Here is a 24,202-nt window from a genome sequence, read left to right as displayed (position 1 = left end):
TTAAAAATAAACCTTAAAATAACATTCTAGTCTCATCGGCCAAGGAGACACCAAAATGCTCAATTCAAATCTCGTTCTCCGTATATATATAGAAAACCAATGAAATTAAAGTTCGAACACAATTCAAAAGGCTATTTAAAATCCCGAATTCAAAATCTGTATTAAAACACAGGCTGAAAAGATAACGCCGCTAAAATTAATACTGAAAAACAAAAAGCTTTCGCCAAAGACACTTCAAATATTCACTTTGCAGTATATCGGGTACAGTTAAATAAAAAAGTGCTTATCAGCTATGTCGAGATGGTACCCGGTTTATTGGCTTTAAAGTTTTATGTCCGCGACTGTACCTCTAAAGTTGGTGGTGCAATGAGTGTTATCGTTTTGTATGAGTTATGACGTCATATTAAATTTAGGAATGATAAGCGTTAATGGGTAATCTTTGTGGTATTAAAATGGGTAGTAAAATGTATTAAGATTTAATCGCTTAAGTTATGTGCCTAGATCATATTTTTAAGTACTTCTGATAATGAAAGATGAACAGAACAACTAGGGAATCGGAATTGCCAATATTAATTGTTTTTTTAAGACTTTCAGGTCCTTCAAATTCCAACAATTTAAGCTGTAGGTATATTATAATCGCTTTATGCGGATTGAAGTTAGAATGAAAAACTAAACAAAAAATTCTTGCGCATATGCTACCTATTTTGTTTAGTTAATATTCAATGATTTCCAAAAAATAATTGTTAATTGTTGGACTCAAAGCCTAACCACTCATGGGATAATACTGGGCTGAAAAATCACAAAACACGCTTGCATTTTTTTTCTTGAACAGTAACCATATTTGTCTAGTGGTTCCCTTTTATACCTTCCCTATTGGTAAAATTGACTAAAACTAAAACCAAAAATTCCAAATTCTCCAATTTAAAAATTAAACATTTTCTCACGATTAATTTCCGTGAGTCCAGTGTGCCCCAAACATATTTGTTTAACGCCGACTGACAAAGTAACAACACAGACGCGTCGAAATGTTAAATTGGGAGTGAGGTATTAAATTCCAGTGAATTTCGACCCACCGCTTATGGCGGATAGAAAAGGGGATCATAATTATTTGTATGTGTTTTATGTTAGCACAGTCACTGCCACTAAGCTGAAGTGATGGTTCAATTCCCGTGTGACATATATTTTTCATTAGATACCTCTATCGCTAAATGTAAAAAAAATATGTTAATTATTTAATTACTGTCTTACTGCTGGGTAAGGGGTACTCCCTCCGTAATGGGGGGGGGGTATGGCCTTGAGTCCACCACGCTAGCTTATTGCGGGTTGGAGACTTTACATACCTTCATGAACTGGTTTAAAGAACTCTCAGGGATGCAAGGTTGCATCACAATGTTTTCCTTCACCGTTGGAATACGTGATTATTAATTCTAATACACATTTAATTTCCAAAAGTCATTGCTGTGCTTGGGTTCGAACCTTCGACCACTTCGTAGGAGGAACGTATAGCACTCGGCTATCACCGCTTATGTATGCATGTACAATAATTAATTTTTCAGTTAATTTGTTCACCATTATTGTCAAGTAATTACATTAAGCAGTCATTATTTCAACCGTTTAAATACAATTAACATGCAAAATTACTTCATAATTGTACCGAATAACACAAATTATCGTGAAAATGGGCTCAATTTTATGACAATTTTGTTTATAAAATTGCAGGGTTACATGCTTGTATTTATTTTACCAAATGATGTTATACGAAATACATAGGTTCAACATATTTTTAACTAACAGTTCCGTGTGGCTCTGCTCCCCTGTCATTTGGGTAAAACTGGCATCGGATCGTAACGATACAAAAAAGCCAAATACAATAAAATAGTTTTTCAAAATAACAACTGTGCTCGTAATAAACCCTGGATTTCCAAATATCTCCTCCACACTGAATTTTATCAAAATCAGTTCAGCAATTTAGACTAAAAAGCGTAGCAGATAGTTTCACTTTAGAATTTAAAATATCAATGTGTATTATGGTACATGATTACGTGAGACAAAAAATAAGACAAGTTATCAACGCGAAAGTTCATTTTACCTTGAATTGCTTGACGTTTTGGCCCAAGATATGTAACGTGGTAGTACAAAAAGCATGATTTACTTATCTAACCAAAGCCATGAAACCAAAAGTTTATAAATTACGGTTTGCTTTATCTACCCAAAACGAATCAGCAAAATAGCTTTTTCTGAACAAGCAAACATTTGGAAGAATTTTGTAAAAATCCTCGCTTGGTGCAGAAAGTGCAAAGTGAATTTTAAGCGTTATATTATACGAGGCAGTATGGAAGAGCTTAGTGTCAGCTCGTATAAGTAGGTTTACCAGTCATGGCATTTATGCTTTCTTTTACTATGGTATAAAGTCCCCTGAATGACCCCGCATCGCGATCTGCAGTGTATCTGTCTGATGATTATGAGGTTCGATTTTCGGTTGGACTAAGTGCTATTGGTCTTTCTAATTTATAACTGAATATTTCTCAATAGTAGACCAGTGTTCGGTAGCGCGCCTGGTAAATGGCAATAGGTTCGCGCTCTATTACATGGGAAAATTGTTAATGGAGCAACGTGTCTACCTTCGGGTATAACAGGCGTGATATAGTGTACTAAAGGCTGCCCGCAACTTCTTCCGCGTGGAAACCCTTCCCGTGTAAATCTTGATCCCTTAGGAACACCGGGATAAAAAGTAGCCTATGTGTTATTCTGAGTCTTCAGATACCTGAATACTAAATTTCATCGTAATCGGTTCAGTAGTATTTGCGTGAAAGTGTAACAAACATCCATACATTCTCACAAACTTTTGCATTTGTAACATTAGTAGGAGAGTAGGATGTGTGCATGTATTAGAAATCTAAAAAGAAAAACATTTACCAAATTAATATGAAAGATATAAACTCATATCGTCGTAGAGATTATTTGACGTTCCTTAATTTAACACTAACGAGCTCAATTCTCATGCTACCCTTATCGTTGGTGCCGTTAGTATCTTACATAAGCCTAGGCCTAATTCCGATACAATTTGTATCCAATTAATTTGATTTCCTAGAAGAGTCGTCCTCAATTTCACATGAACATTTACTGGAAACCTATAGACATATTAATACAAGAAAATATACTGACATCAATTAAATACCCTTATTGGAGAATATTTACTTCGTTACAAAGTGATATTGAAGAAAATCTGTATCTAACTAAAATGTGACACAATTACAAAAACCAATATTGATGTGGCCTAATTATGTATAGGCCTAGAAAGCAATAAGATTTCTTCTTCTTACTTGCCTAATTAATTTGGTGAATACACGTAACTGAAAATATTTTGACTTGGTAAGTTCTTCATAAGTATGCTAAACATAAAAAAAATAAAAGAACAAGATAAATCAAAATAAACGTAAAAATAATATTTACTACAAAATTATTGTATCTCTTTAAATTACAATGGAATAAATTTCGATAAAATTTTTATAACGCTTCAGAACTTCTGGTATTGTGCTTTCAATTAAAAACTAGTTTAATTATAAAACTAATTGCGGCAACCATATTGTTTTCCCATAAAACGAATTCAAACATTATTTACCGACATAACTGCATAACAGCCTTAATGAGTCATCAATTCTATTTCTAATTACAGCCATTGTTTCAGTGTTGCGCCAGCGTCCCGGGCCCGCGGGATTAGCGGCGACATCCCGGACTATCCCGGGAATTACGGTGAGTAATGGACACGGTTATTAATGCACCTCCCGGGATCCCGGACTGGCGATTAGGTAGTGTTAATTTGATATTTTCGTTTTTGAGGGATGCCTTTGTGTTTATTAATTAAGTGTTTCGCGTTGTTCGGGTTTAAATGAGCATGAATTAATTTGGTACAGAAATGTTTAATGAGTTTGTTTATTTGTTGTGTTGTGAAATAAGACTGTGGTTCTTCTATGTACAATTTTTCGTACTAGCGAAGCTCTGAACGAGATATTATACTATAGCTTCTAGATAAGTTATCGAAAGATGATTGGCAGATCATTAGTGTTCAATTTTTTATTATTTATTTTCAAGTATTTTTAAAGGGACAACGATTGGAGTGCTATTGTTCGGTTTACATAATTTCTGTTAAACAATATAAATTTAATTATCAGAAATACACTAGCGTTAACTGTTCCACTGCTGTGCATGTGAGCGATGTTCTTCTTGAATAAAAAAATGCTTTGCCAAACGTGGTACACTTCTAGATAGAAGAATTACACCTTTAAAAATATTAAACTAATACAAACATGGATGTTGTCTTTTATGTTTATATTGGGGAAAAATCTATTTCTAACTTAGAATATTCTTGATAGGTAGCTTTAAAATTTAAAACATTGATCAGTTTTGAGACATCGCTCAGCCATCACGGTTATAAAGTAACCTTAGATATAAATCAGTGTTTCACTCCCTGAATCGTAAGGTTATGATACCTTTTGCTTTATGATACCTTTTTACGACAATTTTATAATAGTTATAAATATAATAAGTATCATTTTAGAACGCGTTTTAGGTTGCGTTTATAAGTTATGGCTCAGATAAGAAGAGAATAATGATGTTTTATAAACACTAAGTTGTAGACATAGTGATATAAATACTGGAAAAGAAAGACAATGCAAAAGCAGCTTTAAATCTTATCCAAAAAAATGTTATAATTTATGTTTTTTTTTTTCATAAAGTGCTATGAGGCCCTTTAACATTAGTCGTCACATATGAAATACAATAGTTCTAGACGAGTTAACGAATTACAGCTATGGAATGTGAAAATTTTAAAGTTACCTAATAGTAAAAATAACAATCTAAAGAAACAAATGACAAATAAAGAAAATCAATCAGACATTCTCACAACGACTTTTTGTCATTTTTAAACCATATATTTTGAAACATTCGACCCGACTTTCAAAACTGGAGTATTTTAGACTTTAACCACTTTAAAAACTCATGCTTTTTCCCACCAAATAATCAATAAATTTCATCTAACAGAGGATAATGGAACAAACTACCTTAACTGTAACGTCCATACCTCACACAGTACTAGTACATACAAGTGAGTACTCTGAACAAGTAGAACAGTTAGTTAAAGTTTGAACCGGCTCTCTACCGACCGTGTTATATTTATATTAATTTTAAAAGATATTTAAATGATACCTTATTTTGATAGACGTCTCAATAATTTATGACAATGTAGTCAACACAGGTAGATAGACAAAACCAGCGATAGCCTTATTTTTATATGATGCTGCTGTTGTTGTTGATGATGATGATGATGATGATGATGATGAAGATGGTGATGATGACTATACCGTGTCTTGGGCTTTAACCAGACTCTCCCACATTAATCATTAAATTACATCTGACAGTAGATAGTGGAACAAACCAACTTAAATGTAATGTCCATACCTCATCTGCTCATACCTTACCTACTGTGCTAGTACATACAGATACAAGTGCAATACTCTGAACAAGTAGAACAGTTAGTTAAAGTTTGAACCGGCTCTCTACCGACCGTGTTTCGTGCGGTGAACGTTTGTACGTACACTTACTTGCAATGTTATTGGCACAGATGTTATAGCTGATATAGTGTATAATTTTATTGTTAACGAGCTCTTGAAGTTCGAATGCTAGAGAATTTGGTCGTAATCGGTCGTTCGGTATCTATATTATATAGTTATTTTGTAAATTAATAAGTTTTTGCTTACTCCGTTAATTAATGTAGTAAATACATTAAAAAATACGTAGTTTTTAAATTTTAGACAATATGGGACCGTCCTGGGTTTTTCACACCTTTATGTTGAGCGACATAAATAATAGTTATAAAAGTTTATTTTTGGGTCAAAAGTATTCTGTTCGATCTCTTTTGGGTATGAACTACCTTCACTCTAAATTGAACCAAACTCTGTTTAGTAGTTTAAAGGAGCAAAGAGTATCAGACTTTTATATTTATTCTACTTGTATAAAATACTATCTTTTACCCGCGACTTCGTCCGGCACCTGAATTTTCCCATGGGAATACGTCATTTTCCCGAGGTAAAAAGTAGCCTATGTCCTTTCTCGGGTATCGAAATATCTCCATATCAAATTTCGTGCAAATTGGTTCAGTAATTTAGGCGTGATTGAGTAACAGACAGACAGACAGAGTTACTTTCGCATTTATAATATTAGTATGGATTTGTAGCGTTGTAAACCATATAATTCTAAACTATACCGCTAATGAATCCCAGTACGATAGACAAATTAGTGACAGAACAGATAAACAGAAAGTACATCCGATATGTATAGAATTAACATTTTAGACATAAGCTGATAATGTTATACTGTCCGATTTAATATTTATTAGCATTGCATATGGCACATGACATATTTATTAGGCTAATTATATTTAAAAATATTAGAATTGTAATGAAACATGTATTACTTTTATAATGTACTACTATGTTTTTTGTAAAAAAACATTCACAAAATACGATTAACATCATTTTATATCTTATGATTTCATTGTAGTATTCTTTATCTCTGGTTTAAAGTGGGTCAGGTTTCCAATACCAAATTATACCTTATTAAAAATATTCACAGACGGGCCAAAGAATATTATCTAACTATAATTAAGAAAATAAAAGTGTTTAATAGATTCTTCATACGCCACATGTCAAATACTTTCTACTTTCTTCATACACCACAGCGTTATAGAATTTTACCCAAGTTGTGTTAAAATAGCCATTACTTTTCAATATGAAACTTAGACTACAAAACCACATACTCAAACAAAATAACGCACGAAGCAATACCCTTCATAAATTTCAGATAGAAATTCGAACAACAGATCTAAATCATTTCTTAATGGCTACTTTGAGACAGTAAATATTATAATAATGTAGTTATTACGCGTAAATTTCAAGTAGTTTTGGGTCAAAACGTGTTGGGAATGGGTACAATGATAATTGTGGCAAGTGATAATATGTTGGCAGTTTGTTATAGGGTCTTTATGGGGTGAGATTAATTTTAAGGAGGTTTCCGACGACATTAAACTTGGGACTGTGTGGGAATATAGAATTTGTATCGTTTCTTGTTAATGCTGTTATTAAACTACCAACATTGGCAGAGTATGGCCCTTTTTAAATTTCAGTTTATTAATATATAAGTGCTCTATAATTCTTTTTAGGTAGTTAAGAGAATGAGACAACTGATTGGCGTCAAAAGAATCGTGAAATTGATTGCCAATATCTTTAAGTTGCATGATCGATGTGTGACTTGCATGATAATTTCATGTTAGTGATCTTGACTCATACCTTTTGAATAGGCAGCAATTAACTAATTCTTAAAAAATCAATTGTACGTAAAATATTGTCAACATTCACGTTATTACACTATACAAACACAATTTGATAAAAAACAGAACTAAAATTGCTAAAAAATAAAAATAAAATAAAGCAATCCATCACTGTGGCCCCAAGTGTATAAAACTTTTTGATGCAGCGCTCGACTAGTGAATTTTAGAGCAAATTGTTCAGAATCAGTGCGCGGTGTAAATGAGTTCACAATCTGTAATACATCGATATTTAATTTATATCTTTAATGACAAAGTAAGTAAAGTGTTGGAAAAGACAAGTTACTAGGAACGTGTACTTAATCAATATGATTATGACATACACAATTACAAAGTTAGTACAACTCTAGTACCGATGTTCTTTAAATCAGTTATTACTTGCTTTTCACCGTTTTTTCCTTTAACGAACGAGAACGCAGCTTCTCGAGGCAATATTTTGTTCAAAGTATTATTTAAACAATTTAAGATGGGAAAATAAACGACTTTCTTACTATCGTATTGAAATAGTTATGTGTTACATTTTAGTAGTCCAGAAATACTATTTTCAACCGCGCTTAAAAGGTGGTCACATCCATCTAGAAAAACGGTAAAACAGTAGGATAAAACGTTCAACGAAAATTCCACGAAAAAATATTTATTCAATTTTAAACAAAAAGTAAATGAACAGCGAAAATTCCCAAAAGTTTATATTTTTTTGGCAAAATTTCTGGAATCAGGAATTTGACCGCTCGATAACTCAATTAAACGATTCACATAAAATGCTCGCGTTATATTTTAAGGGTAAAAAATATAGATTTATAGTTTTTGAGGTCATGATGGTGGTGGTATCAAGTTCATCTATGGTTTTTTGGACGATAATTTTAGTGATCTAATAATAGAGCAGTGATAGCCGAGTGGTATAAGTTGCAACCTCCCACGCAAGTGGTCGCAGGTTCAAACCCGAGGCAACACACCAATGACTTTTCGAAGTTATGTGTGTATTATAAATAATTATCACATGCTCCAGCGGTGAAGGAAAACATCGTGAGGAAACCTTGCATGCCTAAAATTTGTTTAATACATTTATTGAGGGCATGCAAAGTCCCCAACCCGCACTTGGCCAGCGTGGTGGACTCAAGGCCTTACTCCTCCCTCATTACGGGAGGAGACCCTTGCCCAGCAGTGGGACAGTAATGGGTTAAATTTATTAATTTATTTAATAATAGAATAAGAATTCTTCACGATTTTACGTAGTGTTGGATTATGGGTAAATTTTGATTTACTTTACTATTATTTACAGTACTATTATTTACTTATACCTAAATATTATTTAGTATACTAAAAACAGAGTATTGTTACAGAGTATTAGAGTGTACTTGTCTAAATGAATTTAAAATCAACTTTATACATGACTGATGTTCGAATAAACAACCAAAAAAATATCAAGTATACATAATAAAAAAACACGCAATTTTAGATTTGATACTCAATTATTAGTAAAATAGATGAATGGACCACAAAATCATTTTAAACCCGATCAAAGAACTTTCAAATTTTTCAAGAACTAGGTACCCAATTTTTCAGCTCTACAGTGTACAAAACTCAGTGAAACATCCGAGGGAGATGGTCCGGCAACATCGTTCGTCCGCGATTTCCGGATGCTCCTCGTTTTTTCTCTTAATTAATAGATCCGAACCAGTATTGTCTATTTTAATTGATGCATAGTTCTCTGTGAAAGAAAGTTTTGTAGATAGTTGTTCGTCGATCTATTGATAGGGAGTTTGGACTTTTGATTCTCTTTCTTTTTGTATTAAATGCTTAGTTTTTGGAATGTTCATTGTTAATTAAATGCGTTTGAAAAGGACTGGTAGGATATTGTCGCTGATAGAGTGATTTGGAAGGACAAGCTGTCCCATTGCTGGCCTTTGCCCAGCAATGGGACATCTAACCACGAAGAATATTAGTTAGTATTAAGTTTTCACAGCTAGTGTAGTGTATTTATGAGATCATTGTTTTGCAAGATTCGTGCTTTCTAGTCTTGTATTGAAATAAACTTTTGGGAGAGTTAGTGAGCATGATTTATAACTGAATTGGTTTTTAAATTTCTAGAGTTTAGTCCATTGTTGGTTGTAGTACCAATATGTATAAATATTTCAACAACCTTTCATAATCATGAAAGCACAAGCTTTTCATTTACGAAATTTCATTCCGAGTTTCCAAAAGGCATGGTCTGTAATTTCGAGTACTACCGTAACTTTAACATCAGTAAAGTTTGGCACCGAACTAAGCAACGACTTTAAGGCAATGTACCTCGTCCATTGCAGTTTCCCCATAAAGCGGTAGTAATACTGCACTTAGCAGCGCACCATTGGATTGTCACGTGCAGCTAGTTAGAACAATAGAAGGTAAAGTTGTGAATGCTGATGTCTGTAGCTGTGAAGTGAAGAATTGTTTATATAGCACTGTGTTGGTGTTAGCTGGATATCTAGCAAGAGGTCATTGACCTATGGGGGTGTAAGCTTTCAGTCGTAGTTCGTCGGAATATAGTTCATCTAATAAATAGTGTAAGAGACAAGGCTATATTCGGCAAGGGCTCAAATTTAGTTGTAAATGATCAAAAAGAAAAAAATATATATTTTGCGTTTGCTGGTTTAAAGGCTAACATAAATAATTACTAGTATAATTTAAAAAACTACACATCAAAATATATTGAGCTATTTTTTGTCCTGAATTTCTAAACTTTAAAACCCAGTCGTCTAATGGAAGGTTTAAATGTGGATTTAAATTCAGGGTACAATAAAATACGAAAAAATGTTCTTCAAACCGCTTTTAGAAACAATAAACGATTTTAAAACTTAACAAACATCTACAAAACAAAAGAAGCAGAAAAAAAGGAAAATCTCAACAAACTCTAAGCGCAGTCGCTGAACACAGAAATTAAAAAACTCGTCGAAATAAAAAAGTACCCAAAAAGCGATTTAAAAAATATTTAATTCCCACTTATTAAGGACGCGAACAATTCAGAACTTTAACGAAACGCAACCGCCAAACTTTTTTTTAACAAGTTTTTGTTTTACTTCACAAGTGAACCTTATTGACGTGCAAATAAGGTTTAAATTGGCGCAGATATTAACAAAGTTTAGTATGGATTAGTGGTTCGGAAGCGGGAAACTTTACCGGGAGGAAATAGTGATGTGTATCGAATCGAGTGCACGAGTTTTTCGATTTTTAAAATATTGGTTTTCTGTCATTTGATTTCGGGATGAAAATGGAACACGATGCTTTTTTATTTCTGTTTTATTTAGTTTCTCGCGTTGCAAAGAGTAAAATTAAATGTACTTGCTAACTATAACAGAACAATATTGTTGTGTTAACCTCTTTGTTTTTTTGTTGTTTATTATTATATTAAATAGTGCTGGCACAGAGAAAGTCATATTAAAGTATTATCAAATTAAAGAGAATTTAATTAGACTTCAACCATGCTAGTTTTACATTTTCCGTTCTGTCTATCTCAATTTCACAGCAAAGCCACTGACCTGATTTGTAATAAAATAACATGGAACCCTTGAAAAGACTCCATTATCAAACTTTTTTTCTTCGAGTAACCAATCACTTAACGGCAAAATTTATGAGAAAGTGATGAATACTTGTCATATTATTATTCAGTACTGTGCGGGTCAGTAAATCAAATCAAAATCAAAATCAAATCATTTATTCATTTAGGTCAAATATTGACACTTATGATAGTCGTTACAATTACTGAATCTACCACTAGCTCGGAAAGGGGGTAGAGCCTTATGAGAAGAGCTAGCGAGAAACTCACGGCCACTCTTTTCAATCGCCAAAAGTTTTACAATGTGGTTGATACAATAATTGATCATGCGAGGAGCTGCCAACAATCAGCGATATAGACTAAACGTCAATTAAGTTAAATTAATATAGCTAGGTTATTTATTAGTCTCTGATCATACCGTATGTTGGGAGCACCTACTAGCATGTGATAATAAGAATATGGGCAGCAAGTGAGCACACTGGTTGTGAACATTATAAAAGAAAAAAAGTGACAGTTTTATGAATAACATCAAATTGTACGTAACATCACCTATTTGCATCATTAATTGCCCATATTTTACAATATTAGACCTACTGCTACTGAGTTTATACAATTTATAGCAAAGTTCCCTAATTTCAAAGAATCCTAATCAAGCGAGCGACTAATCCCAAGAGCTATTGTCGTTTAGATACTCATCAATTCTGTAATAAGCTTTCCTAACGAGATGTTCCTTAACAGCAACTTTGAATTTTGGCAGGGGTAAATCCATGATGTGCTTTGGAAGCTTGTTGAAGAAACGAATGCCGAGACCTACAAACGAATTGTGCACCTTGTGTAAACGATGATGGGGACCTACTAATTTGTGTCTGTTTCTAGTGTTATAATTGTGTCTATCGCTATTTGTTGCGAAAGTCCCTAAATTTTGTTTTATATACAACAAGTTTGCAAGCACATACTGTGATGACACCGTCAGTATCCCTATCTGCCCAAAAAGCTCTCTCAAGGAGTCTCGCGCTCCTAAACTATAAATTGCACGGATAGCTCTTTTTTGAAGGACAAAAATAACATCTATATCAGCAGCCTTACCCCACAGTAATATACCGTAAGACATGACGCTGTGAAAATAACTAAAGTAAACCAGTCTTGCCGCATCCACACCAGCAAACTGTCTTACTTTTCTGATTGCGTACGCGGCGGAGCTGAGTCTCCCCGAGAGATGCGCTATCTGAGTGCCCCATTGGAGCTTGCTATCCAGACTGATACCTAAAAAAGTTGCCGAATCTACCAAATCGATAGTTTGCCCATTTAAGACTATGTTAGTACCTGAATTCCTCGCGTTGGGCATAGTGAACCTAATGCACTTAGTTTTGTTAGAATTTAATAACAGATTATTACAAGTGAACCAGTTGTGGACCTGTTCAAGAATACTATTGATATAAATAAAACAAGACTTCGAACGATCTACTTTAAAAATGAGTGAAGTAAATATCAAATATTGGTATAAAAACTGTATTCTTTGAATACCGTAACATTATTTACAAAGAATTTACAGGAGAATGAGTACAGTTTTTTCATTACGGAATTCCCGTAACCTAGCATTAGCCCCACCACTAGTTCATACCGCAGGCAACGGAAAGTTTGTAGTGCATTGGGAGTTAGTTCACTAGTGGGTACTTTTAAACTAAACCGTTTGGAAATTGCTGGATCCCAGTTTTTTACTTTTTTTATTTTCATTTAACTCTAAAGTCAGTTACCGCTGCAGTTTTATGAATGAACTTCCAAAGTTGAGGTAGGTCCGTATTTCTAAATTTATGATATTTTTTGTTGCTGTTATTTCGTCTTTATGTCAAAAGGCAGTGTGTGGTACAGGGAACTGGGTTTTTCTTTTATTGGTCAGTTGCGGGGAGGCTTTATTGCTGGGTTGTTTTATGAGCCGCTTTGGACGTTTCCTAGGATTTTCGTGCGAGGGTAAAGGGCTCACTGTACGTCGTATATGTCTGTAAACTTCGCCTCTTTCATTGTTTCGTCGCTAAAAGGGTGGTTCTAGGAAAGCGTAGGATAAATGTTCGTGATGTGTGATCTGTATACTTAGTTACTATGTAAATAATTATTTTGCATCAACAAAACGAATAAGATTTTAGTTTCGAATTTGAATATCCATTAAATGCCTTATCTTTATTTACAGTTATATTGATTAAAATTGGAAAGTCTGAAGTAAAAATCCTCCCTTTTATTTTACATTTGTCACGAATTTTAATACTCTTGTAAATGACCCAGAAGCAAAAAAAATGTAAATAAAATATCTGCTAAATCATATTTCTCCAGAAATAAATTCAACATCAATATTTCCCATAAACTAACCAAACATCAAAAGCTCTCCATCCATCCCGTTTTCCTCAAAGACGATGGTACCCCGTCTCTTTTATCTTTCCCCATGGGTACAAGCAAACGGTAAAGTTTTACAAAGGATTGCTGTTGTTCTTGAAATGGAACCACCTCTCTAGGGTCTCGTAAGAAAGCTTGGTTAGGTGATCGGCGCAGTCATCATTGCGTGCAGTTGTGTTGAAGAACTGAGAAACACAGGTTGAATTTTGATTAGGCGATTGGTTTTTAAGTATAAAAGGCTTCGATTAAACCAAAAATTGAATGAAATTATAAAAGCCGTAGAATTGGATTACGTTTTTCAATGCAGAGCTCCATTTTATATTGTGAAATGATTTGTCGTAATTTAATTTCTTTTTATCTTTACTTCGTCTATTTGTAGTATCTTTTGTGAGTTTTCAATGAAGAGAAATCATATATAAGTGCTTTTTAAAAACACCCCTACAACTAATTTACTTTAACCAGATGTTATGTGAGTATAGATTAGTCATTGATTACCCTTTTTTATTTCTATTGCAGGCATTTTCATGCACCAGGAGCATCCACCAAAGAAACAAGAAAGCCACAAATCTGCGTAAGTACAATTTGCTATATCCTACTATTTTGTGAGATGATAATTGAGACGACAATATAGTCAGCCATGATAATCGTATAAGCCTTCCATCTGGTTTAGCTTATAAGGCATTATGAAGATTATGCAGGCGTTACTGTAATTTAGTTGCTTTGAATTCAGTGCTCAAATTAGATGTTCGAAAGCTTTAAACTTAAAGTTTGAAAGTTAGTATTTATTTCGATGGTTCAAATCAAAGCAATGGTGAAAACAAAATTTATATTCTGTAAAATAATAAAATTTCTACATAAACGATTGTAAATGATTGCCTTAACTAGTCCAAACGGGTAAAATAAATGGTATTTTTTATTACAAGCCCGATTATTTAAGCTAATAGATTTTTGTTTCCAATAACTTTATATTATTGCAACCCAATATTTACTGCAAAGCCAAAGAACTTGTCCTAAAAGTGAATTGTAAATATAAATGTACTGTACCAATCAGCGAAAAAGCAAAACATTAATAACCCAATATTTCCTATTGAAAAAGTCACGGAAACCTAACAAATAACAGTTGATTTATACCAGCAATATAAACTACACATAGATCATGGCAGTGCAATACTACATCAAAGCTATTGATATACCCGGCCGTGCCAATGCATAGTAATGCAGGCTACAAGTGGAAACAAATGGAGTTGATGTTTAAGTTTTTAATGTTTGATGTAAACGAGCGAGCGAACACTACTGCTACATAATAGATAGTATATTTATACCAGATTGTTTTTAAGAAATGAGATTCTTATAGAATCTACATTATAATTTAGCAGTAAAAGAAAGTGCAATCCTTATAATTGTATTATCCTTAGACAAAATTGAAGCTTTGTCGAAGGAATGCATAAGAAATCAGATAAAATTGGTACTCCAAAATATTTTAATTCGCCAAGACTTTAGAAAAGATTATTGGCATACATGGTAAACTGGTATGGTAAACATGGTCCACTGAAAAAAATCTTGGTAGCCAAATGTCCAGTAAGCTAACAGAATTTGAATATCCCGTAAGCTTTGAACTACAGCTATGGCTTAATAGATTACCATACAATGCAAGGGTAGGTGTGCCTCAAGGAAGTATTCTTGGACCAATACAGGTCACCAATAACTTATAAGGCACTTGTTATTGAGTTTTACATTTTATACTTAGTTTTACCTTGGTGCAATGGTATATGCGACTGGCTCAATGAATTAATGAATGAAATTGTGTTACTACTGTGGAATATAAGTCTGTCTGAATTTGTAAGTTGATCTAAGCAGAGGCGGAACTAATATGCACCTATTTAATACTTTTTATCGAATTAGAATAACTGTAACACAAATAAGAGATAGCTAGGATTAGCAATAGGCCACGGTTTTCAATGATAATTCTGTCCAACCGAACGAAATCGCAGCCAACAGTAACAAAATAAATCGTTTGTAAACTGATGTGATTTGTAAACGACATAGTCAAAATGTAAAACCATCGGTACAACACAGAATTTAAAGAGAAATTGCTTGATGTGTTTGTGTTTTTAAAGTTTGTGAAAAGCTAAATGCTGATGAGTTTGCTTCTAGTTTGTGAGTTTGTTTTCGAGAAAGGAGAATGCTCAAAATGTATGGGAAAAAAACCCAGGCCGTACACAAACGGTGTGTAACTCAGAATTTTAGTGATACTGAGTGATTCAATTCCAGATATTCGCCTCTATCAAATTCGATGGCTAAATACTATTTTTTGCTATTTAAAAGGTGAATTTAAAAAATAAATATTTTTCAAACATTCATCACAATGATTATTTTTTGAATAATATAATTGTATCGAAACCGCACTACGGGCGCCAGCTAGTAGTGTGGGCGGGTATGTCTTTTTTATATTCATGATAAAAAATATTAAAAATACATTAAAAACCCCTACTGAAAAGTAATAGCAATATAATATGTTTAGCCATTGAATTTGATAGAGGTAAATATCTGGAATTAATTACACAGTATCACTTATTTCTCCCATTGCTCCCATGCTGAATTAAGAGCGAAAAAAAAACATAGACGGTGCCAGCTGCATTTCTTCCCGTGCATACTGCAAAAGTCAGTAGAGGGATGGAAGGGTTTGGTGCTTCATAGGCTATAGGCTAGCAATCTACCACCATGACAACACTTTTCTACCTTATAATAGCCCTTCAATTGTCTGCCAACCCGCATTAGACCAGTGTGGTGGACTAAGGCCTGATCCCCCTCTTTGTTAAGAGGGGAGGCTCGTGCCCCTCGGTGGGGACATATATGACCTGTTGATGATGACTCATTTTTCAAAAATATATTTTTTAATATTTTTAATATGTAACTCAGTTACATACCTATATTAAAAACTTAAAATTATATAGGTAACTTATTTAGTAGTAGTAGTAGTAGTTTTGTACTACTCAGTTACATACCTATATTAGAAAATATAAAAATATATTGAAAACCCCTACTGAAAAGTTATAGCAAAATAGTATGTTCAGCCATCGAATTTGATAGAGGTAAACATTGGGAATTCAATTACACAGTATAACTAATTTTTTGAGTTACATAACTTTTGTGTACAGCCTGGGTTTTTTTTGAGCATTCTCCTTTGGCTGCAAGTAAAGCTTGTTATGGAAACAGGCAAATATTTTGAAATGTGAATATTTAATGATGGAGAGACACATACTTTCATACTTTAAGTGAATAAGATACAAGACAAAAAAATGTATGATTCATGATATTATTTCATGTTCATGATAATTTTAATTTTAAAATTATCGAGCTTTTATCAAACCGGGAAGGATTAAATAATATATGTATCTGGTTTATGTACATATCATATTATTATGTTAAAATGTTTGGTTGAAGTAGTGTTTTGTATCTGTATTAACAGATTATTCAAATTTAAATACATGTCAGAGATATTTTACGAAAACATCGATTCTATCGCAGTCACAATATTTTTCACAAAACACCGAGAATCTTACAACCTTTAATTCACAACCACAAATACATATCACCGATATTTTCCAAGAAATTCAATCATTATACGATTGTTATCCGAGTCTTGTTCAGGAACCGATCGTATTGTTCTAGAAAACTGAGTGAACTACCAACATGACCTAAAATCAACAATATGAAATACGGTATCTCCGATAACTTCTAGGTAAAGTGTATGATTGAACTAGTAGCAAATGCTGCGTCGAAATTTTAGTTTTGTTTATCAACATTTAATTATTTTGTTAGAGATGTAATAATTTGCATCATAAATACACTACACATAAATTTTGATGTGAATGAGGTTCTGGTATTGAAAAAATACCTATAAAATAAATATATTCATAAGATTTATTTTTTATCGCATGGTTAGCGGTCAACGTAACATCAAATTTGTACAGTCCAACCGAAACCGACTGTTATATTGATTCATAACAACCCGGATCGACTTTTAACATGCCCATGAAAGCCACGAAGCCTAAGGAGATGCTCACTCAGCTTGGATCACATACCATGACGGTCACCCATCTAAGGAAATGACTGCGCCAAAGGCTGTTTTATCTACAGATCGTTTTGACCAGTGAGCAAAATTGGCTATGAGCTATCACATTTTACTCTACCCGACAGTTACACTCGGTATATCAAACTCATAGGTTTCGTAACTAAAATTGAAAAATTACGAAATTGTCTAAGTATTGCATAATATAGTATATTACTTCACAGCTGGATGTTGTTCGGTCCTCACGTGTTATCTGAAACTGCAACATTAGATTTACGCCTGAATTCCACCTTTGTTCTACGAACACGTCTCACTTGCTTCTAGATAAAGAAACATTCTAGATGCTAGTATACATAAAAATGCCCTGGAGGTCCATCAGTTGACAACTATTTTAAAGCCACTATGCTGTACATTGTTTTCTCCCTTAGATTAAAGTGATTAACACGTTATCTCAAAGAAGCAATAGAACATCAATTTGACGTACACTAGTTGTCAACTGAGATACTTGATAAGCCTGCTGATTCTTAACCCTGCTTTAAAATGGCCCCTAGTCATTATTGGCAATCTTATACACAGGTTTAAGTATAAAAAAGAGCACAACACTGTACACAACTGCACAACATAGCATAAAACTGCACAGCACAGCACAAAACTGCAAAGCATAGCACATCACAACCAGTTGTCGTCACACGTAATCTAAGACTGCAACGTTAGATTTACGCCTGAATTCCGCCTTTGCTCTGGGAACACGTCTCACTTGCTTCCAGATAAAGAAAAATTCTAAATGCTAATATACATAAAAATGATTCTTAACTTTGCTTTAAAATTGCCCCTAGTCATTATTGACAATTTAAAACACAGGTTTAAGTATAAAAAAGAGCACAACACAGCACAAAACTGCGAAAAATTAAACAAAACTGCACAACGCTTCACAAAACTGCACAACACAGCACAAAACTGCACAACTAGGCACAATATTAGACCCAACTGCACAACATTGCACAACACAGCATAACACTGCACAACACAGCCTGTTGTCGTCACACGTAATCTAAGACTGCAACGTTAGATTTACGCTCGCATTCCATCTTTGTTCTTCAAACACGTTTCACTTTCTTCTAGATAAAAAAACATTCAAGATGCTAGCAGACAAAAAAATTCCTTGATTTTTATCCCTGTTTAAAATTGCCCGCAGCCATGATTGGCAAATTTATACACAGGCTTTAATAAAAAAAGACTACAACGCAGCACAAAACTGCACAATATTAGACCCAACTGTACAACACTTCACAAAACTGCACAACACAGCACAAAACTGCACAACAAGGCACAGTATAACACAGCACAAAATTGCACAAAACTGCACATCACAGCCTGTTGTCGTCACACATAATCTAAGACTGCAACGTTAGATTTACGCTCGAATTCCACCTTTGTTCTAGGAACACGTCTCACTTGCTTCCAGGGTTAGTTATAATTAAATTGTTCTGTGGTATCGTTATTGGCGCGTATTGGGGCAGACGTTATCGACATAGCAGACATGCGTAGTTTAATTGGTGATTGCTTTGAAACAGTAATAAATTGGACATACTGGCCCACTGCTGGACAAAGGCTTGTCCCATTTGTCCCACGTTTGGGCGTTGACTATTTTGTGACATAATGCTTCTATTATTTTAATATTTTTTTGTTAATTTATACGATCTAATTTATAACGTCTCAATAATTATTGGTCTATTTAAAAAAAACGTTTTTTACAACTTCTATATAAGTTTCGATTATCCTAGCAATTGGGATATGGCCAGACCTTGCTGTTATTTTATTAGTCAGATATGTTATAAAGGCTTATAGCAAGTAAATAGTAAACTTATTTAAGAAATAGCATTAATCCATACATCGTAAAACGGCGAAAAAGCGGTTATAAATACCTATAGAAAAAAAATCTTATAAAAATATCTAATTCCTTTTAAACTCAAGTAGCTCTACCTTAAATTCTTGTAACTAAAATAAAAATGGAAAAACTAAAGAATTTCAAAGCACATTCTTCTCACTAAGCGATTACCAGTCGCCTTGATCATAGAATACCTTCCTAAGTAAAATACTTTTAAAACTGCATCTTCCGACTAATTAAAAACCTACTTTATTTTCTCGAATATCTTGGAAAATCTTTAAGGTGGTGATGAACTCGCGCACAGGAAGAAAGTACAGAACATTTAGAACATAATTATGATTTCTAACAATTTTAAACAGATCTATCAATATTATGCCATAATACCAATTCATACCAGACGACGGCTTTAAAATAAATAGTAAATGAAATTGTCAAAATCATAGAATCACGTTTATTAGAATATGCAGGTAAACTATACTGTCAAATTGCTAGACAAAGGTCTCCCCAAAGGTGCTATTAATTACAAATTAATGTGTAGTGAAAGAAATACATTATTACTAATGTGATTAATGACTAGGAGTTTTGCATTATTTAAACAAAATTACGAAACTTACTTGATTTTACTACAATCATTAAACAAACTTAGTATTTGAAATATAAATCTAAAAACTAAAAACGTTTCTGAACAGCGATCATAAGAACTCCAATTTATTCTATGTTTTACTCGTAACATTCTCCCCAACGCAGCAACGTTCATTATATAAAAAACCTCAAGCTTATCATCGTTTTACACCCTTCCTTGATGAACCAACAAAATAAAGGCAAGTATAATCACTAGCTTGCTTTAACAACAGTTAACTATGCATAAATTAAACTAAGATTAATGAAATTGCTGTACATGGTCGGGCCATGCCGTCGCATAATGCACTCAATTTGAATTTATGGGTGTGTCCGTAAGACTTGCTACACACATATTCGGTTTAACAATAATCGGCCAAGCCGGGCAGTAAATCGAACATAATATTGTGTAAAAGATGAATGTTCGGGAAAAATGCCGCTTGACATCGCCAAGCCTGAGATTTGCTACACACATATTCGCTTCGACACGTTCGGTTCGGCTGTATTTATCGAACACTTAAACTGACTCGACTTACTTGTTCGGCTTGTGCCGATTGGGTTCATTGGTTTTGCCACTCGGCTATGACGATCAACGCCGAACCGAATAGCAACAATAATCGGCCAAGCCGGGCGGTAAAATTGAATATGTGTTGATGAATGTTCGGAAAAATGCCGCTTGACATCGTCGCGCCTGAATGTTTAAACCGAATTGTGACATTCGGACCCGAAGGAACTACCCGATCAGTAGCGCGAATCTCTACCGTTAGTTCTATTGAGTATCAAAAGCTTGACATTTAAAACGTACGGCATAAATAACTCTTGTAGCGCCTGCTAAGGGCGTTGATCAGATTTTCATATAATCTCGATAGCTTGCATACTTATCGTTAGTCGATAGTAGTAGAGATTCTTGTTACGACACAAGCGGAACAAGTGCAAATTAATTTTGTTGTTCGATAAATACTGCCACAGAATATGCCAACCCGAATATGTGTGTAGCCAACCTTACGTGTTATTTTGTGTAACTTTATGGCCACATATTGTAGTGAGAAATTGAATGTCATTCACTGTATTGGATTGAAATTACGATTACTGGGTTTGTCGTGTAAATTATTCTGTGCAATGTTGATTAACTATGTTTTTGGCTAACGTATTGTCAGTTGATTGGAAATGTTTTGGTATGTATGTACGTGCAATCGAATAACGCAATTTTCAGCTAGTTTATTTTGTTGGTCATTATTTTTTAATTTCATATTCACTACTTCCTCTCTTGGTTGCAAATTCGTCTACATAGGACGAATACCGGGTGTTAAAATTATAGTTCTTAATCCAGATTACCAACTATCTCAATATAAGCGTCAAACATAACTAACCAGACATTTAAGTAAGACTTGGAACTTGTGTGATGTACTATTTTCTTTCATGACGTGTTTTTGTAAACATTGGTTGCAGCATCTTAAAGTACCATCAATATTTAAGTTCCCGTAAAAAACTTGATAGAAATAGTACGTTGCACTAGTTTTACACAACATTTTGTCGAACACTTCCAACTTCTCAAACTTGCAGAGATTCAACAATGTTGGTTAATTTAACTTTAACTAACTGCTACGTTTCTTGTAAAACTACCGGCTTGGAAGACTACGAAATAATATCGTGTCTTATTTTATGGGTTATTCGAATCGAAGAGAGTCACTAATTTTACATCATCACAAAACATTAAGTAGTCGTTTTAATGTATAGACCTTCTTTTTATCATCTTATCTTACTACACTAACTCTGCTACTAAGGTTACTTCTAGAATTAACCATTCGTAGATTGCAGATATTTAATATTTCTTTCAAGCGGGAATCAAACTTACTACCTTCGCGTCAAGGTCTATTATGCGTAAGGTGCATATGTACCAAACAAAACCCATAAGCTAAGGACATTATCTTTAAACCTAACCTCTGGGTTAAACTATTCAAATCGTTGTAAAAAATGTGTATTCTCATCTAAATTTTTGTTTGTACTTATCTATTTTTCTATTCTTTACAGGTCAACAGAACACAGAAAAACCAACCGAAGATCGCATCCAATTAGCTCTGGTTACGAATCACAAGGTACATTATAAATCAAATCTTAAACAGCTAGCGACATCTCGTGTTAACGCAATTAAACTGCAATCATTATTGATGTCATAAGGCTAATAGATGGCTCTGTACCGTCTTAGGTTCAATTAGCTGGGCATGTGGTGCTAATGAATTAAATCAGGCTCTATTAGTCTACTGAACGTAAATCATATCGTAGACAATTTAGTGCTATTATAGTTATGATTATACTTGGCACATTTGGTAGCATTAGGCGAGAATTCAATATGAGGGAAATGCGTAATGTGTTTATCTCTTAATGCTTAAGAAATTCTAGTTTTCAGTTTTGATTGAATACCAAAGCTGAATTTAAAAATCAATATGTTAACTGTCGCGTTCCTGATAAAAATCGTTTTATTTTATGAAATTATTTAGACTCCTAAACGCTCTTAAAGAGAGATAATATATTAGACATTTAATTTAAATATAAATACTAAATAGGCCTTTGAACAATTTACGTCGCATATAATTATGTGCCAGTATCTTTAAGGTATCTTATTATTTTTTATTTTGGCCTATCAGTGCAGTTCATCAGAAACAAAAGAGACTTGGGTTCTGGGAATATCATCATCACACAGCACTTCAGTGAAAAAGTCGTCACTCCTGGTGAAGAAGTAAGTGTAACGTAATTTCGAGACAAAAATATTTTCTATGCAATTTTTTAGTTATTCGAATGTTAATGTAAAGAAGACTGATATTATAAATAGTGAATGACGCATTTTGTATGTCTGTACCTACAACTATTTTGTTTTTATAAATTTTTCAGGTAAGTCTTCAATGTACTGCGACTGCAGACAGACCTCCAAGGTTTATTTGGGAGAGAGATGGGGTAGTGATATCATCTAATACTGATCAAAGGTAAAAACAATAAAAAATATCGGTCTTTTGAAAATATTTATAGAAAAACTATGTGACATCACTTGAATCATCTACAATTGATGTACAATAATTATGTTAAAATAACTATTTATTTTAAGAAAAAATCCCATGTTTTTTTGTTGGGTCTGAGTTTGGATGTAAGCGTATTTTTTTTTTTTACACCTACAATCATAATATTTGTTTTTCGGCCCACTTAGTTTGGAACCTGATTCTGATGAATTGAATTTAGGATGACTGTATGAAGAGTTATTCAAAAATATTTCTTAATGTAAGGGTTATTTTTCAGGTACACCTTAGGTCAGATGATGTCACCATCAGGGGTCGGAGTAGTATCTCAACTAAATATAACACGATCTAGAGTGGAAGATGGTGGTCTGTACACGTGTCTCGCGTTCGAAGGAGAATCTAATACTGGACATACTTCTAGAATTGATGTCTATGGTGAGTTTCCTACAATAAACGTGATATTGACAGACTTGATTATCTCAGGTGTACTGTAGACAGACTTGCGTTCTTGGAAGAGTTACGTTAGTTATGTTTACGAAGTTACGTTCAAAAATTATGTAAAGGTTTGATTCTTATAGTAATTAATACTTTTCTGATAATCATAATAATAGTTTAATAAACTATTTTTGTGTATGCGTTGCAATTGCAAATTGTATGCATGCAATTTCAGTTTTATTAATTTAGAAGACCGATGAAATAGCTTATTTCATTGGACTTTCTGAATGACACAAAAATATTTTCTAGAAGTCACCTTTATGTATTTCGATGAACTATATCACTTTGAAAAACTTCTGTTTATATGAAATTTATATAAGATTCTAATGAACAATATGACTTTATCATAGCGTACTCCATAATTGCAATATTAACTAATATTCTACTTGTCTTTAACAAAGGTTCGTACGAAGTTTAATTAGTTTGAAACCGGAAAATATTTGTCATTGATTGAGCGGCTACATTCAGTAAATAGAGTTAGGGATTTGTGTTTGTCTTTAAAACAAACCCATTTCGGAGACCTTGTAGTTGTAATATTGTCACCAATTTAGTTGTATTTAATCTTATGTAGAAAGGACTTTAATTATGTTTTCTGCATATGTCTTTTTTTATTGTCTTGTAAATTATATTATTGTCCTTTATAGTATATGCATTGTTTATACAATGATGTACTTGATTGTCACAATGATTTGTCAGTGAAAGTTCAAGCTAGCAAAGCAATGGTAATTTCAAAATCAAGTTTTCTTGCTTCTGTGGTTTTTGTTTTAACATACAATAAATGTATCTATTTTATTTACCAAATACTTGCCCTCTGCCGGGCAAG

At 33.5% G+C, this 24,202-nt stretch overlaps 1 protein-coding gene across 1 annotated transcript in view; it reads left to right on the top strand.

Annotated features, from left to right (window-relative positions):
- The window catches only part of LOC142983096 (cell adhesion molecule Dscam2-like), a 153,873-nt gene that overhangs the window by 112,612 nt on the left and 17,059 nt on the right, over positions 1-24,202 (top strand). The window contains exons 4-9 of the mRNA XM_076129927.1: positions 3,689-3,753; positions 13,815-13,869; positions 21,908-21,972; positions 22,522-22,613; positions 22,766-22,857; positions 23,165-23,319. Coding sequence (XP_075986042.1) covers positions 3,689-3,753; positions 13,815-13,869; positions 21,908-21,972; positions 22,522-22,613; positions 22,766-22,857; positions 23,165-23,319 — 524 coding nt within the window. The remainder of the gene's footprint in view (positions 1-3,688; positions 3,754-13,814; positions 13,870-21,907; positions 21,973-22,521; positions 22,614-22,765; positions 22,858-23,164; positions 23,320-24,202) is intronic.

The sequence above is a fragment of the Anticarsia gemmatalis genome, chromosome 23, assembly GCF_050436995.1.
Source record: "Anticarsia gemmatalis isolate Benzon Research Colony breed Stoneville strain chromosome 23, ilAntGemm2 primary, whole genome shotgun sequence".
Lineage (NCBI taxonomy): Eukaryota > Metazoa > Arthropoda > Insecta > Lepidoptera > Erebidae > Anticarsia > Anticarsia gemmatalis.
Note: the sequence above shows the minus strand (reverse complement) of the source record. Positions and strands in the feature narration are given on the sequence as shown.